The sequence below is a fragment of the Sorex fumeus genome, unplaced genomic scaffold, assembly GCF_029834395.1.
Source record: "Sorex fumeus unplaced genomic scaffold, SorFum_2.1 ptg000048l, whole genome shotgun sequence".
Classification (NCBI taxonomy): domain Eukaryota; kingdom Metazoa; phylum Chordata; class Mammalia; order Eulipotyphla; family Soricidae; genus Sorex; species Sorex fumeus.
Window position 1 is genome coordinate 9,475,888 of NW_026606105.1, and position 16,550 is coordinate 9,492,437.

The following is a 16,550-nucleotide window of genomic DNA, read 5'->3' on the forward strand; positions in this document are numbered from 1 at the left end:
CGGGGATGGGAGTCGGGGATTGGGGAGAGCCCGCGGCGACTTCCCTGTCTCAGAGATTTCTCAGCCTTCTCAGATCTGACAGCTGTTTGGAGAACCCCGGGCTGTGTAAGGAAGAGCCCGGGGAGGGCGCGGGTGGGGGTTCTGGATCCTGGGGTCTCCGCCCTCCGCGTGGAGGTAGACGCCACCCCTGCCTTGCACGCTTCGACCTTCCAACTCGGCCCTTAATTTGCACTGCGCACGGCCAGGTTGGCACTCCGGCGTTCTCCCCCTGGTGCCCGGAGGAGTCCCGCGGAGGGCGGCTGCGGCGGGGCTCCAGCTCTGCAAGAGTCCGGGGGGCACACAAGTGGAGGCAAGCCGACCGAGGGGCCCCCCGGGAGCAGGTGGGCGTGCAGTTCCAGCCTGTGACGGCTGCCCCGGCAAGGGGGTCCCCGGCCGCTCCCGGGGTCCTGTCCGCCGCCCCGGGCTTCCACCCCGCTAGACGAGTTTGCCTCGGGCGCGCTCCCCCGCAGCCGTCCGGGCTCGCTCCGGGCGCCCCCCAGTCGGCTTCCCCCGGGGTCGGACTTTCCCGCCGCCGCCCGCTGCCTCCAGCCGCCCCGGGCCGAGTCCAGCTTCTGCCCCGGGCTAGTGCTGGCGATTTGGGAAAAGGCCGGGGGCGGGGGGCGGGGGCGCGGGCGGGGGCGCGCGGGCGCCGCGCTCTGATTGGTCGGGCCGGGGGAGTGGAGGCACGGAGTTTCCCACAATGCCCCGGTGCGGTGCCGCGGCGGATGGATGCTGCGGGAAGGGGCTGCCATTTGCCGCCCCTGCCAGCGGCGCGCGGACCTGCTCGCGCTCCCGCCGCGGCGGCCGCCGCCCGCGCCCTCCGCCCCGCCGGCCTCTGCAGCGCCGCCGCCTCGGCTCCGCTCGCGGCCGCCCGAGCGCTCGCCATGAACCCCAGCTCCCCGGCGGGCGACGAGAAGGGGGCGACGGGCGGCGGCGGCGGCGGTGGGAGCTGCTGCCTGGGCGCCGAGGGCGGCGCGGAGCCGCGGGGCGCGGGGGCAGCGGCGGCGGCGGCGGCGGCGGCGGGGGGCGCAGCTGCCCTGGAGGAGCCCGGGGCCGCGGGCCCCAAGGAGAAGGACGAGGCGCTGGAGGAGAAGCTGCGGAACTTAACTTTCCGGAAGCAGGTCTCTTACAGGTAGGCGCGGGCAGTAGCCCGGGGACAGGTGCCGCCCGCCGCGGAGCCCCACTTTGCTTGCATGGAGTTGGGCACACCCCTCCCTTCTCTCTCTCTCTCTCTCTCTCTCTCTCTCTCTCTCTCTCTCTCTCTCTCTCTCTCTCTCCTCCTCCTCCTCCTCCTTTTCCCCCCCTCTCTCCCTCTTCCTCTTTTTCTCTCCTCTTCCTCGTCTCCTGCTCCCTTCTCTTCCCGGCGACACAGTCTCTGCCAAAGGGTAGCTTTGCGTGCGTCCGGTGCCCCGGTACCAGGACGGAAGACCGACTCCTGAGGTCAGAACAGCAACAAAAATGCATGCGTGTGCGTGAAGCTCCTACTCAGAGATGCCACCCTTTTTTCCTTCTCTTCTCTCTTTTTTTTTTTTTTGAGAGAGAGAGAAGTCCTCAAAGTTGTTCCAGAGCGTGTGTCCTCTCCAGCCACCACTGCCTAACAGATACCCACCTCCCTCCCTGCACGCCATCCGCTCCCCCAGATAAGCCTTCAGCATCACTTGCACTTGCTAGTTGAGGCCCCCCCCCCCCCCCCCGGGCTGGCAGCAAGGAAAAACGCTGTGCTGAGAAATTCGGAGGCGAGCTGGACCTGCAGGGGAGTCCCCTATGAGGCGTCCCATGGGCCCATGGCTATAGATACGCAGCTGCCTGCACGCTCCGCAGCCGGAGTTTGTGAGAAGGGTTCTCATGCATGTGCTTGCACCCTTTCTCCTGCTTGTGCTCAGAAAGGAGACCGAGGGTCGCCTGCCTGCAGCCAGGGGTTTGGGCAGCAGTTCGAACCACACTCCATCCTCGGGAAGAGGGTGTTTGTCAGAGGTGAATGCCGGGAGAGAGAGAACTACCAAATTAGGATGAAAGGATTGCCCACCTTGTATCCAGATCCAATGAGAAAAAGAAGGGATTCAGGAGGTGCTCTGGGTGCCCCACACCTCCCCCTTCCTCTCATTCCCCACCCCAGCCACCCAATTCCCAGGCGAGAATAGTGATCGGAGAGGGTCCAGACTTTGTCTTTCCTTACTGCTTGTTGGTTTTAAAAGTCTCAGTAGTCCATCAGCCTAGAACTACAGAGATGGACTGAGGCTGGGGAATTTCTTGATAAGGTGGCAGTGAGGGTTCTTGTGACCTGACTCCGTTTGAATTAGTCTCTCCAGAAGGCCATCTAAAATATGAAGCCTGTCACCCCATGTGCTGTTATGTAAGCAAAAGCATATGACAGGGGTGTGTGGGTTTGTGAGGGGAGGTGTTGTGTTTATGGGAGCCTGCGCCTGCTTGGGTGGGGTCCCGGTGGAGAACTGCCTGGACAGAAGGTCCCAGTGCCTAGGGCAAACTGTCCTCATCTGATGGCGGGTCTCTCACGACTGCCAGACGGTTCTTCCTGGTCAGGTGGTCGCTCCCACCGCCCCGATGGGTGTTTCATTCTCCCTGCATTGAGGGATGTTTCCACTGACTTGCTCTTTTACGTACATAGATTAGTCCTCAACTCTTCTCCTTATAGTTTTGGTTTCTAAAAATAGGGAGATGCTGGAGAGCGGGCAAGCTCTGGGAAGGTATGCAAGGACACAGATTGTCCCACTTCCTAGTTCTGCTGCCCTGTCTGGCCCGAGGGAACAGGGACTTAAATTCAGCCCGACTTAGGCTCTGTGAGCAGGAGGTGGGGGGTTGAATTTAAGATGCTCATTGCCAGACTCTTTGGTGTCATTGGTATTCACTGGGCTCCTCCGAGAGGAGCTCCTGAGCGAGAGTTTGCAAGGGAAATCATGTCGACTGGTCTCTTGCTTTGAGCCTCTCTCCTTTAAAGGAGAGAGTACAGGGGTGAGGCCCTGTGTACTAAAGGAGCCCTGGGTGGGACCCTAGTTTTCTGGGTTATATGCTTACAATTGTTGCGTGCTCACCACGATCGCCTGGATCTGTGAGCTCACACACAGCCCCAAACCTGACACTTTTTCTAGAGAGGAATATACTGCGTCTGCTTTCCACTCCACAGGGGTGGGTCCTGCTTCGTCACATCATTGCCTCTTCAGTAAAGCTTTGCAGTGTCCAATGCTGTGAACCACCTGCATCCGCGTCACCTCAGGTGGCTGGTTAAAAATGTCTGCCACTCATTCCAGAGTGACAAAATCAAACTCTGTGGGCGGGAGTTTCTCCCAGGCTTCTCAGGCAGTGCCTCGGCACGCTCAGAGCTGAGGGTTGTTGCCCTTTTCGTTTCTCCCTCTGAGACTACACCATTGATCTTGGACCTCATAAGCGTTGCCCATTTACACATGGCCAGGTAGTCCCAAAGTCAAGGAAAAACAGCAAAAAGAAGGTGGTTCCAGCTGCCTCTGTGAGATGGGGGTGTCTTCACCTTATTCATCGTCATCAGGAGTTGCCATGCTGAATGGTTATGTACCTTGAACTTGGGTGGATGGTTTTGGCCACTTCACAGGTGGACAATGAATGTGTGGAAGGAGGGGCCTGCTTTGGCCGGAGTCAGGCCATGGCTCCTCAGTAAAGGTCACCTTTGGGGGATTACCTGAGGATGACTCTTGGTGGGATTATTTGCAGAGGGTCCCGGGAGATCTCATCCATGCCATGGAAGTGGAGGGTTGGCTTGGGGCATGAAGGAGAGTTGCTTGCATAAGGGGATCCCTTGAGGGGAAAGAGGAGATCTGCAGGAAGGTCAGAAATACCTTTGGGTGAACATGGATATTTGTGGAATGACACTTGATAGGAAAGAAGAAGGGGGCTTTTGGAGAGAGTGTATGTGTGCGTGTGTGTGTGTAGGGGGTCTCATCTGCTCCTACTGTTGCTAAGAAACATATAAGCTGGGGTTTAAAAATAAGTGAGGAGTGGGTGGGCATAGGCAGTGACTCCTGTCTTTTTAGGAACCAGAGCCCTTTACAAAAAACCTTTAAATAACCATTTCTGGAGGCAGATTATTCATGTTGCTTGACTTTTACTTTGTTAAGTAAAATAAACTCCTTTCTATACCCCTCGATTTCCCCTCATTATCTTTTCTTTCTTGGCTTTCTTTTTGGGGGAACCATTTTTCCCATGAGAATTTTTTCTTTATTTGAGATTCTGCTCCCCTAGCGCACTAGCAGTCTCTGCAGACTGCGAAACTGGAGGTTTTACAAGGCAGTGCAAGTGAGCTTGTACTTTTCTGTTTAAATTACTACTTCCTTTTTCTTTGCAAATTATGGTGCTGCAACAGATACCTATGTGCTGTTGACTATATAATGTGTAGGAACTTCGTTTTTTTTTTTTCCCTTAAAGACTTCAAGAATTCCCATTTAAGTCAGAAAATCTTTTGGAAACATCAAGGGAGGGGGATGAGAAGGAAGCTTATGTTTATTATCTTTTCTGTACCAAAAACACTGCGCTAAAAATTTTTTTTGGGTAGTCTTACTTATTGCTCAGGCTACTCCTCTGGTGTGTGTGTGTGTGTGTGTGTGTGTGTGTGTGTGTGTGTGTGTGTGTGTTCCTTTCTATTTTGTGGAAAATGAACCTGAAGCAGAGAGCTTGGGCTTGGGGAGGAGGCAGAATCCAAACCCTGATCTGGCTCTAACCGACTTTCCCTAAACTTTCACTCTGGGTGTGACCTGCTCTGCAGCGCATGCCTCCAGAGCTATGCCCAGCAGCTGTTCTCTCGCCTCTTCTGTAACTGGCCGCAGGCCATTAGTTGTTACCTCTTGCCCACTTCACCCTCTGTGATCCCTGTCTCGTTGACTGAATCATTTTCAGGACCTCCTCTACTCTTCGCCCAGCCATAAAAATGAATATAAAGTCATGATCATCAGAAAAATACATTGGCTTTGCTGCTGAGAACAAAACCACCTACATGACACCTGCCAGCACTCTGAAGACACTCGTTAGAGATTTTACGCCCTTTAGCAAAAATGACACAGCTGATGTGTAGGTGAATCTTGGTGCAGTGAATTGCTGGCTGGTCTGTGCCTCCTGGCCCAGTGCGGAATCAAGGCGAGAGTGAGATTTTGCTTGTGAGGAGGCCAGGGCAGTTGCCGTTGCTCATGAGAAGCTGCAACCTACGCTTCTGTTTTTCCCATTGCAAACCAGGGTGGTAATAGCAGAGCTGCCTTAAGTTTTTGGCATGACATGGAAGAGCAAGAAGGGTGGAACTTGTTAGGTTGGGCACTGGGTTGACAATAAGAACATAGTATTTCCTAGCACAGAATTTCAAGAAAAGTTTTGTTTATGACAGGGGAGTTATGACAATGATCACAACCAGATCCAAATACAAAGTTCAATTTAATGCAATACATTTTATTTATTTATTTATTTAATATTTTTTGGCTTTTTGGGTCACACCCGGCAATGCATGGGTTACTCCTGGCTCTGCACTCAGGAATTACCCCTGGCTGTGCTCAGGAGGTCATATGGGATGCTGGGAATCAAACCCGGGTTGACCGCATGCAAGGCAAACGTCCTACCCGCTGTGCTATTGCTCCAGCCCCAAAATGCAATACATTTTAGAAGCCTGAGTTGAAAACGTAGGATGTAAATGAGACGAGGCAGTATATTATATCAATGATTTGAATTTCTTCACTTATGTAGGTTGAAATTACATAGCAATCAGTCATCACAAATGCACTTTTATTGATTTATTTCCTGATAATTCTACTTGCCATTTCTTTAAATTTTGTTGGAGTCAGTAATATGAAATAAATTTGTTATATGCTTGCCAAGAGAGGGAACATAGGGGTATTGATGGAGGTAGGGGACATTAGTGGTGGAACATTGTATGCCTGAAACAACTCTATTATTAAATACTTTATACCTTCATAAAAATAAAATTTTAAAAAAGAACATAGAATTTCCATTTGCTTTTTTTCTGTAAGGCAGGATTCTATGATTATAAAAATGATGATCAGAGAGCATGTGGATGATGGAGATGGCATTAAGCATCCTCATGATACGAAGAGCATACAGAGAGCGTAGACATTGTGCTTTTTTTCATGGGATCCAATAATGTCTTGAGAATTTTTCTTCTCCTTGATATCAATATGTAACATCCTCCTTTGAAAACCACTCTTTGTTTTTTTGTCTTCCTTTACATATTGGCTAGATATCAATTTTAGGATCAGTTACCAAAATCCTTGGTTCTAACTTCAAGTTTCTTTCTTCAGTGATGACTTAGCTCCAGCTGGCTACAGACATCCCCAGTGACCACTCCCTACCCCACCCCAATAACCTCAGCTAGACACGCATGAACCGGTGCTGGGGATTGATTCTGCTCCAATTGATTACTTAGAGACTTGACTTTCCCCAGAGAGGAACCAGACTGGGCCATGTGGTCTCAGGGCTTGGAGAATCTGAAGGGGGCTTTGCTGGTGTCCTGTATTTGGCGATAGCAACCTTGCCGCCGGAGTCAGATTAGATCATACTAGAGCAAACTCTTTGCAATGCTTCACTTTCTTTTTTTGAGAGGGGGAGGGGGGAGTGGGCATGGATGGGAGGGAGGTGCCACACTCAGCTGGGCTCAGTGCTCAGGAGTCACTTCTGGCGATGCTTGGGGACCATACACCAGCAGCAGGGATGGAACATGGTTCCACCATGTGCAAGCACTCTACCTACTACACACACTCTCTCTGTCCCCAAAGCTTCATTTTCTAATTGGAGAAAATGAGGTTTCTTGGGGAGAGCTCAGACATGCTGCATTTCCCATGCCTTTCTGGGTTGGGGTTTAGGGCACACATTCCCTTGGCAGACTGAGGGGTGCTTGGCATGGGTCCAGTGAAGCCTGTCCTGAAGCTTCAGCAAGGACAGTTCCCACATACTGGCCTGTGACATTTGCTTCATTGCATGAGTTTTCACTGGGAACACCAATCCCGGTATTTTCTTCTCAGCCCTCAGAATGGTGGTTTTCTGATGGAGTTACTGCATTAATGGCGGCATGTGAGCTATACTGACATATACTGACATACCCAAACCAAACCTGAGAACCAAAAATCACCAGAAGAACTATGCTACCAGACTCCTTTCCTTTTCCTTCTGAAAATTCACTAGTGGAAATAATCAGAACAATGGACTAATTTCCAGTTGTTTGAACTGCCATGGGACGGCTTGAACTGTTGGAATTCTTTGAACTGCTTGGGACATGTTGTTACTGTGTCTGGCATATCGAATACGTCACGGGGAGCTTGCCAGGCTCTGCCGTGCGGGCGAGATACTCTCGGTAGCTTGCCGGGCTCTCCGAGAGGGGCGGAGGAATCGAACTCGGGTCGGCCATGTTGGCTGCGTGCAAGGCAAACGCCTTCTCTTTGCAAGGCATAGCCGGTGCAATGGAGGGAAGATTAAATGAATGTAAAAAACCAAATTATGCTTATTTGAACCTAGTGTTCCCATGATTTGCCTCCTTGGACATTTTTCACCAGATAAACTCCTTCACACAGAGCTCTGACATGTCTGCTTTCCATGACAGATGGCTGGTCTATCCCTGTCTTCTGTCTTCCCATAGTGTTTGCGAAGAGGATTGCTTTGCAGTTTCTAGTTGTGGAGCGATAGCACAGTGGGTTTACCTTGCATGCAGCTGACCTGGGTTTGATTCCTCCGTCCCTCTTGGAGAGCCTGGCAAGCTACCGGAAGTATCCCGCCTGCATGGCAGAGCCTGGCAAGCTCCCCGTGGCGTATTCGATATGCCAAAAACAAGTATCACATGGAGATGTTACTGGTGCCTGCTCAAACAAATCGATGAAAAGTGGGAGAACAGTGCTGTAGTGCTACAGTTGTGGAAAATAGTCTGGGGCTTGACCCAGACACCTTCTGACTGGCCATTCTGTAACCCTGTGCTGCTCAGCAAACTCATCTCTGAAATGGGATCATAGTCACTCCTTCCTTAGAGGCCAGTGATGAGAAGGTAGCACTGTAGCACTGTCCTCCCATTATTCATCGATTTGCTCGAGCGAGCACCAGTAACGTCTCTATTGTGAGACTTGTTGTTACTATTTTTTGGCATATTGAATACGTCACATGTAGCTTGTAAATAAATTAATTACCTTACGTGAAGGATGCAGCAGCCTGCCTGGCAGAGAGTTAATTTTTATAACTCTAAGTTGTTTACTCCGAAGACAAAAATTGCACCTTATCATTATCACTCAAATCTTTGAATCCTGTGCTTAGTGCTTAGTAGGTGTTGGATAAATATTGATTGGACGGGTGCATTTAATTGCCTTCTTTAAACAAATGGCAACTGTTAGGCATTCCCTGCCCAACTCCATTGCCGCGTTTCCCTTTTCCCATGAGGAAGATCTGAGTTTTCCTCAGTTACACTTGGTCCGATGGCCCAGGACTGCTTCTGGTTACAACTTCCTGTCTGAGTACCTGCATCAGCTTTTTAGCCAGCTGTGGGAGGCTGGAGAGGGTGGCAGAGGCTTTTACTTAACCAGCTATTTGCAGCTTGTCAAAGAAAAAGCCTTAATTTGCTTTCTGAGTAGCACTAATTAGCTCTTGGGCTCTCGTTCTGTCTGTCTCATCCCCTTTCCAAGGGGCATCATTGATTTTCTCCTCAGGAAATTTTCGGTTGATGTTTTCCTTCTGCAATTAGGATTTTGAAGTTCAGAAAGGTAGCGGCCCAGCATTCCTGGGGGGGTCTCCCCAGCCCTCCCACGGTGACTGAGTCCTAGAGCCTCGCTTTTACTTCACTCATTTTTCTTTGTCCAAATCACCTGACTCACTTGGTGGAAAGTTATTTTAGGAATTCCTGAGTTGACTTAGTGAGCCTGAGTCTTTTTTTCTTTTTTTAGCATGCTTAATAAAAAAGTCAACAAAATGCCAGGTATTTTTTATTCACATAATACATCAAGCACTTGAAGAATGGCTGGTGTGTTTCTCAACAGTCTTCCATGAACGGTGACATGAGTGCTGCCTAGTTATGCCAGGGAAAATCGTGTGTGTGTGTGTGTGTGTGTGTGTGTGTGTGTGTGTGTGTGTACCTGGAGTGACTTGGGGAAAGGTGTCTTCGGAGATGAGTTTTAATGCTTCTTCACTTAGCCCTGAGGTTTTATGAAGTTTTTGGAACAGAGAGACCCTGTTTGTTTGTTTGCAATGGAATTGATTTTTTTAGACAGGGACTTCTGTAGTTCTTTCGTCTAAACTCCATGTGTTCTGTTCATATGGAGGGGTGCCTTTAGATGGTCAGATTCCAGAACAATGCTTTGCTAAGAAACAGTCTGAATTGAGCTGCACTATTTTTATTATGTTTTGTTTGTTTTCTGTGGTTGTTTTTGGGGCCACACCAGTAGTGCTCCGGGCTGACTCCTGGCTCAGTGCTCAGAGATCACTCCCGGTGGGCACGGGGGAACATAGAGGTGCTGGGATAGAAGGCAAACACCCTACTTGCTGTATTATCTTTCTGGCCCCTCACCTGCACTGTTAATACGCTGATTTTTATTGGATGGATGTGAAGATAGCTCAAGCTTAAAACCACAATTAAACTGAAGTCAAATTTTGTCGTTTCCAGTCTTCAGTCACCAGAGACAGAGCAGAGTGGTGGTGAAGAGCTCTGACACTGGTCCCACCAGGTCTAGTTTTTCACTTCTGTATGCTGCGTGGCCCTGGTCCAGTTAACAAATGTGTGTGCCCATCTGTTGGTTGGTAAGGATAGGAAGCTAGCAGTACCTTCTTTACTCGACTGATACTCGACTAATACAGTGCTCCCTATCACCACCTAATTGCATTGGGTGTTTTCACTAGAGTTGTGAAAGCCACACTTCTGAGAGGGAACAGCTTCATTTATTCTTCAAAATATTGAACCTGAGTAAAATTGGCAGCTAGTAATAAAATTATTCAGATAATATGAAAATGAGATAAATAAGTCGTCAGGAAATTTGATTGATAGGCTTTAACTTTCATTAAGGTAGCAGATACGTACTTTCCCTTTCACAGTTTATGAGGATAACCATTCCCTCTTACTGAGAATGTTCTGGGTGCTCAGGGCACAGCTGCCCACACCCACAGAACGCCGCCTGGAAGCAGGACACCAGAGCACAGGGCAGGGCAGAGAGAAGCAGATGAAGACAAAGGCTCCCGAAGTAGGGTTGTCACTTCCAAGGCAGAGATACTTTCTGCACTGGCCTGGCTTAATGAGGCTGGCTGCAGCCGCACACACAGTAGCCATGGCTGTGTCCCAGCCATCAGAGACAAGAACCTTCCCAGATGCTGTTGGTCCGGGACCACTCCAGGAATGGAAGGCTCACCTTTCGGGGATAGCCTCTCAGTTATCTCAAGCAGGTCAAAGAATATAATTTATTTCTTAATTGTAGATGAATCTTAAGTGTTTGTTAAACAAATTAAGCTGGTTCGGACTGTGAGTAAAATATTCATACGGCAAATTTGATTTTGTTTTCCTTCTGAAAAGCAAAGGTGAGTTCTTTTAGTTGTTTTTGTATCCTTCGTAGACTTTCAGGAAAAAGCTGGAAAATAAACTCCAGAGAAACGTAAACACAAGTCATTCTTTTGTATATGAGAGGAAGCTTGGACTATGGGAAAAATGCATATAAATATTTTTTGATTTTTCATTTTGTTTTTTAGTTCACACCTGGCAATGCTCGGGAGTCATTCCTGGCTCTGCACTCAGAAACCAGTCCTGATGGGCTCAGGGGACCAGGTGGGATGCTGCGGATCAAACCTGAGTGAGGCCTCATGCAAGGCCCCACCTGCTATACTATCTCTCTGGTCCTGGGAAAAATATTCTTAAAAACATGAAAGCAATTTGTTTGAAGACAAAAAATGTGAAGAGTCTTCTATAAGCTTATGTGGAAGCAGAATCCCTCTATCGCTTTAGGGTGAACTTCTGGATCTTTCAGGTCTCTCTTTGGCCTGAGAAGGACTCTTCCCATTATGGTCAGAGATCATTTCCTGTAGAGGTTTTCCAGAAAGGCGCTTGGGTTGACAGAGTTTCTTCATTCTCCGTCGGCCTCTGTGCATGCAAAGACAAGGCTGTAGTGGATTTCTGTTTCTCTCCATTGGAAGCTTTGTCCTTAGCACCTGAAATTAAGTCATGGAAAAAAACCCCCTGGAACCCAGAAGCTGTGGAGCAGGATTAGAGCAGGGTACCCCAGAGGGCCGCTGTCTCCTCAAGCCATGGAGTAGCAGCTGCCTCTGTACTTATCTGTCCCAGTGGTCTCCTACACAGTTCCCCTGGCCACAAAGGCCACTTACAGTCTTCCAAAAATGTGTCAAGTTAAAGAGAAAGGAAAGAGGTTCCGAATCAGACTTTAGTGCTCTCTCTCTCATGTCTAGGATTTAAAGATACACTGCAAGGGAGCAATAAAGGGCCCGAGGCAGCTCAGTTGGGAGCACTGGTTCCCCCAGTTGAATTTCTGGGTGGGGGGTAGGTGGAAAGGGAGGGTCTTTGGAGCCCTTGGGGAGGGAGGTGGGTACACTGCGGATGGGGGTGGTGTTGGAATTATGTATGTGGGAAACTGTTATTAGCGGTATTGTAAACCAGAGACTCTCAAAACAAAACCAAAATTAGAGAGACAGCAAATGTTAATTTACTTGCCTATTTGTGACTATTGATTATTATTAATTACTGATTGGATCAATGCTAAGAGCTGCTAAATGTGTACTCTATCTTTTTGAGCCTCCATTAAGTTTTCTTGTCCCCATTTTACAGATGAGGATGCTGATGGAGGCTTAGATTCTGTGTCATGCCTGAGCTAACTCTGGTCAAGGGGCAGAGTAAAGTGGCAGGCCTGGGTCTGTTTATTGCTTCCTGAGAGCAGTTTTGTCCTGCCTCTTCCAGCATCAGCTCCCAGTTTCTATGTGTAGATCATCATATTTTTCCTATCTAGTAGTTTATTGGAACAAAGTTTCTTGAGCGACTGGTGTTTTTCATCTTGGAGGTCCCAGCAGGCCTAACATAGGACAGAGAGAAAGATGCCGGCAAAGTCCTATGGCAGAGAATAAGCATTTCTTCCTTGTCCAAGCATAGACTCTGCTCTGATTAGCTTTGTGCTACTGAGAGTTATAAAAAGGACAAGACCGAGTTTTCTGTGGTCGTTCTTTTTAAAACTATGAATTTTCCATTACATGTGTGAGGGACTAAATCCATTTTCCTGGAGCCAGGATACAATTTGCATGGATTACAGCCTGGTGCTTGCCCCTTCAAATTCTACCTTTAGCACAAACTCTTGTGATTTATTGTAATCAGAGTGCGAGGCAAAGAGAGCTCATTAAGGGCCCAGTGACTTGGGGGTCCAGTGAAAAATGTTAGGATAACGTGTGTGTGCTTTATGTCATTGAAGTGGCACAAGGAAATGGTCAGCACCATCGAAATTCTTTTTAAAATAGTCTTGGAAGAGTTGACTCTTCTACCTTTAACCAGAGGACATCTGCAGGCGGTACAGTTTTCCATAACAGCATCCTTCGGAATTCATAAATATATTCATGTGTGCAGCTAGAGACACCCAGAAAATTCCAAAGGACCATTGCAAAAACCTGAGTCATTTTTTCACATTTGAAGAACATCTTCAGAATTTCTTAGCGAAATAAATCTCTAGCTCAAAAATAAACATGAGCGCTATTTAAAGATTTAAAACAGAGCTTTCTATGAGCCAATGTGGAATTATAATAAACTCTAAAGGGCTTTTTTTTTTAAAAAAAAAAAGAGACACATTTCTGGATATTTCTTAAGCTGTTAATACGGGCTAAATTTAGGTACTTACAACGAAAATGGACGTGGAGCTCTGGGGGATTTGCCATTTATAAACTGCTCTCACCTAATGTAAGCTGTGCAGCCATCCTGGCAACAGGTAGGAAGCTCAGTGTTGTTTTCAGTGACCTTCAAACACGCATAGTAACTAAGTGCTTTCCCCGAAGCTACAGACTTGTGAAGGGGACTGTCAGACTCTGGCTCCTGTTTGCATCTGACATGTCCTTTACATGCTTAGCATTGAAGTTGGCAGCTTTTGCCTTCATTCATTTGATTCGCTTGAATTTACCTCAGTTAATCACAATGGACATAGGAAGAACCGGCCATCTACCAGCCTGTGTGCCCAGTCCATATCCACCATCAGGGAGGACGGGCTCATTGTTATTCTCTTGCTCTTTGAGAGACATCGGAATAAGAAACCACAAGTGTGACGGCATACGCTTCATTCTCCTCCTAGTAGGGGCGTGGGGGAAAAGAAATATTCAGGCTCTTCCTTTGCATTAGTTGCTAAGCAGCAACCATTTCATTGTAAAGGAGATTCGGTTCAAGTAATGACATAGGTATTCCAAAAATAGCATTTCATTTTTTACAGCAACTGCATTTCGCATTTCCATATAGCATATGCTTTCAGGGCTTACTGATTTTAGGGGAAGAAATAGCTGCCTTGACACATTTGTTGAGTCTGTGGAGAAACGTGCAACATAGTTGATCATCTCCCGTGTTCTTCAGCTCAGAGTAAATAGCAGAGAAGGGGCATCTTACAATGTTAAGGATTTGGGACTTTATTCCAGAAAGTACAACTGCCCAATAGGTAGGTTGTCAAGGCCACCTTTGACTTTAACTGATGATATTCCAGTGGTGTACTCTGGATAATTGAGAATCCTGAGTTTTTAAAAACATAATGCGGCTGCAAATTTTGATTGCAGCCATGGAGTTGGACTGGGACTAAAATTTCATTGCAATGAGATCTTATTGGCAACTTAAAGCTCTTAGAAATGGGAGGTGAAAGATTGTATGTAGCAAGCATAAGTGATGGAGTTCATTTTTCTCAGGCACAAAGGTATACGTGCAGAAGACCTGTATTGTAGGTTTATATATGTTATGTGGGTAAAGGGGTAGATGTCACATGACAAATTTGTTGGGTGATGTATTTTTCTGATTGCACTCATCTGTTTGGAGAGAGGTTTGAGCCATGTGTGGAAGCTTGTGGCCTGGCTTTCAAGACATTTCTGCCATCTCTGTTCTAGGCAACACACAAACTGTTGTGAGACCTATGTGTATCTGGACAAAGTGATTTTCTTAAGAGATTCGCTTCTTGAGTTGTTAAGGGAGCAACAATTGTGCTGTTTTCTAAGATACTGTACAAAACATGGCCCCCTACCACTCCCCCCTTCCCTCCCCAGGCCATTTGAGAGAAAATACCTCTTTCCTGGACCAGTTGGGATGCTTGGAAGCTAGTCTTTAACTTCCAGTAAATTGCCTTATTGCCTTCCCACTTAGAGTAAAGTATCTCTTCCAGGAATGAAAAGTAATGTTTGAAAGAAATAATACGTGGATGAATCCACAAATGGGGAATGGTTATTCCCACGGTGGCGTTGGGTTCATTAGCATGCCTGTTTTTAGCATCTCTCCAGCAATTAGTGCCTTTCAGATATTTTTTTGTGTGTTTTTTACAGTGACTCAAAACAGCTTTGCTGAAGCAGCTCTGGTGTGCTAAGATCCCATTATCTGCATAGGGAAATCAAGTCAAGAAAGGCTGGGAAGGAGATGACTGAAATAATCAGCTTTGTTTTTCCCTGAAGCCACCAGAGAAGCTGGATCTTTCATGTTGCTCAGAAAAAGTCAAACTGGGCTATGCTCAGTGCAGTCCTCAGCATTATTCACAGTAATCCTACAATTATTCCTTTTATGACACCTTACTTTAAGCGCCACGAACTGTGTTAAGGCCTTTACATGTAGACAGTTAATTCTTGCAACCGCTTTATGAGCTAAGGTGCTGTTCCTACTTACAGAGGAGGAAACTGAGGCACAGGTTCTTGAAGCAACACCTCAGGGCTGCAGAGAGTATTTGTGTGGCAGGTGAAGTCCCTTGCCAGGGCGTGTCAGCGCTCTTTGGTGCAGAATCCCAGGAAAGGTCTGTCCAGATACCCTCTTTTTCTTTTCAGAGTTAGCTTTTCCCCACTTGTGTGCAGGACCGAGGAACTATCCATCAAGGAGTCTGGCTCTCCACCAGGGAAGCCAGGGGAGGCTCTGGAAGCTGCATAAGCTTCCTCTTTGCACCCTGAAATCATCTGAGTGCAGGCGGAAGCCTTAGACTTAGCTTGACTTGGACGCTGAAAGGGCTGTTATATTTGTGCTGGCTACAGGGTTCTGGTAGGACCAGTTTCCTCTTCCCTGACTCCTTTCTCTTGCTAGCACAGATCACCAGTCTTTCTACTGAGTTATAAACTATCCAGCATCTTCCCAATAAGCTTCCATTTTGTTGCAGTTAATGAAGGTTAATTTCTGTTGCCTGTAACCACAAGCAAAACATATAGCAAACCCCCTAAATTATTAAATGTCTTTGATAAATGGTAACCTCTATTGGTGAAAATCTTCTGTGCCTGGAGTTTTTGGTTACTTTAAGGAGAGAGGATGCTAGTGGGCAGGTCTAATTGTTGGACAATTATTTTATAGGAACATGAAACTAAAGTAATTTAAGGACTATTTAGTGTGAATTGGAGACTGCCTTTTTTTGTTGTTGTTGTTCATTTAATGGTCATAATGAAATGATTAGTTATTTTTATAGATGAGGAAGGTGATTCTCACCTCGGGATTATCACTGGCTTCAAAGTCATTGGAACTATTGGCCCAGAGTGATAGTACGGTGAATATTGTGATTGTTTTACCCATGGCCAACTGGGGCTCGATTCCCAGCATCCCATATGGTTCCCTGAGCACTGCCAGGAGTAATTCCTGAGTGTAACCCTTGAACATTGCTGGGTGGATGGCCCAAAATCCAAAAACTAAAACAAAACAAGGCTAACAAAATCAACCCAAAGTCATTGAACTATTTGTCAATGGAGTCAGGATTCAGGCTCATTTCTACTCTCTAAACCCGTATTTTCTGATTTATCAGACTGCCTTCACATCCAGTATGAAATGGGCTCCTTTATGTTTTACTCACTATTGTGAGTTTCACATTTTCACTTCTGGGAGAATATTCAGGATACTCAGGATAACCTCTCCCCTCTGCCTTTTCTTAGAGAGTAGGTCTTAAATTTTTGATATTAAGCATCACATTTTACCTTTGCCCTCTTTTCTTTAGCCTGAACCTTCTCCATTTTCATGTGTCCCTTATCCCTTATGTTTTTTTTTAAATCACCTTCACTTTTCTGATTATTCTTAATTGATTGCACATTGGCTTATCCTTAACCTTCTTTTTTTTTCTTCTTTTTTTTCGCTTTTTGGGTTATACCTGGTATTGCACAGGGGTTACTCCTGGCTCTGCACTCAGGAATCACTCCTGGCGGTGCTCAGGGGACCATATGGGATGCTTGGAATTGAACCCGGGTTGGCCCCATGCAAGGCAAACTCCCTACCCCCTGTGCTATCGCTCCAGCCCCTATCCTTAACCTTCTTTAGAATGGAGTGGTCCACTGCAATTGAGTCATCAGAAGCATCGTGGTGCCTTTGAAGTAGAAACAGGCCCCAAGTTTGG

General features: G+C 47.3%; 1 protein-coding gene across 9 annotated transcripts in view; it reads left to right on the forward strand.

Annotated features, from left to right (window-relative positions):
- Positions 1-764: 764 nt before the first annotated feature.
- DGKI (diacylglycerol kinase iota) overlaps positions 765-16,550 on the forward strand; it is a 512,024-nt gene continuing 496,238 nt past the window's right edge. For 5 of the 9 annotated variants that reach the window (XM_056123871.1, XM_056123872.1, XM_056123876.1 and 2 more), the window contains exon 1: positions 791-1,171. In XM_056123871.1, the coding sequence (XP_055979846.1) occupies positions 924-1,171 (248 nt within the window). In that variant the 5' untranslated portion in view covers positions 791-923. Of the gene's footprint in view, positions 1,172-16,550 lie in introns of all 9 variants that reach the window. The other 4 variants (XM_056123879.1, XM_056123870.1, XM_056123875.1 and 1 more) reach the window with 1 other exon arrangement.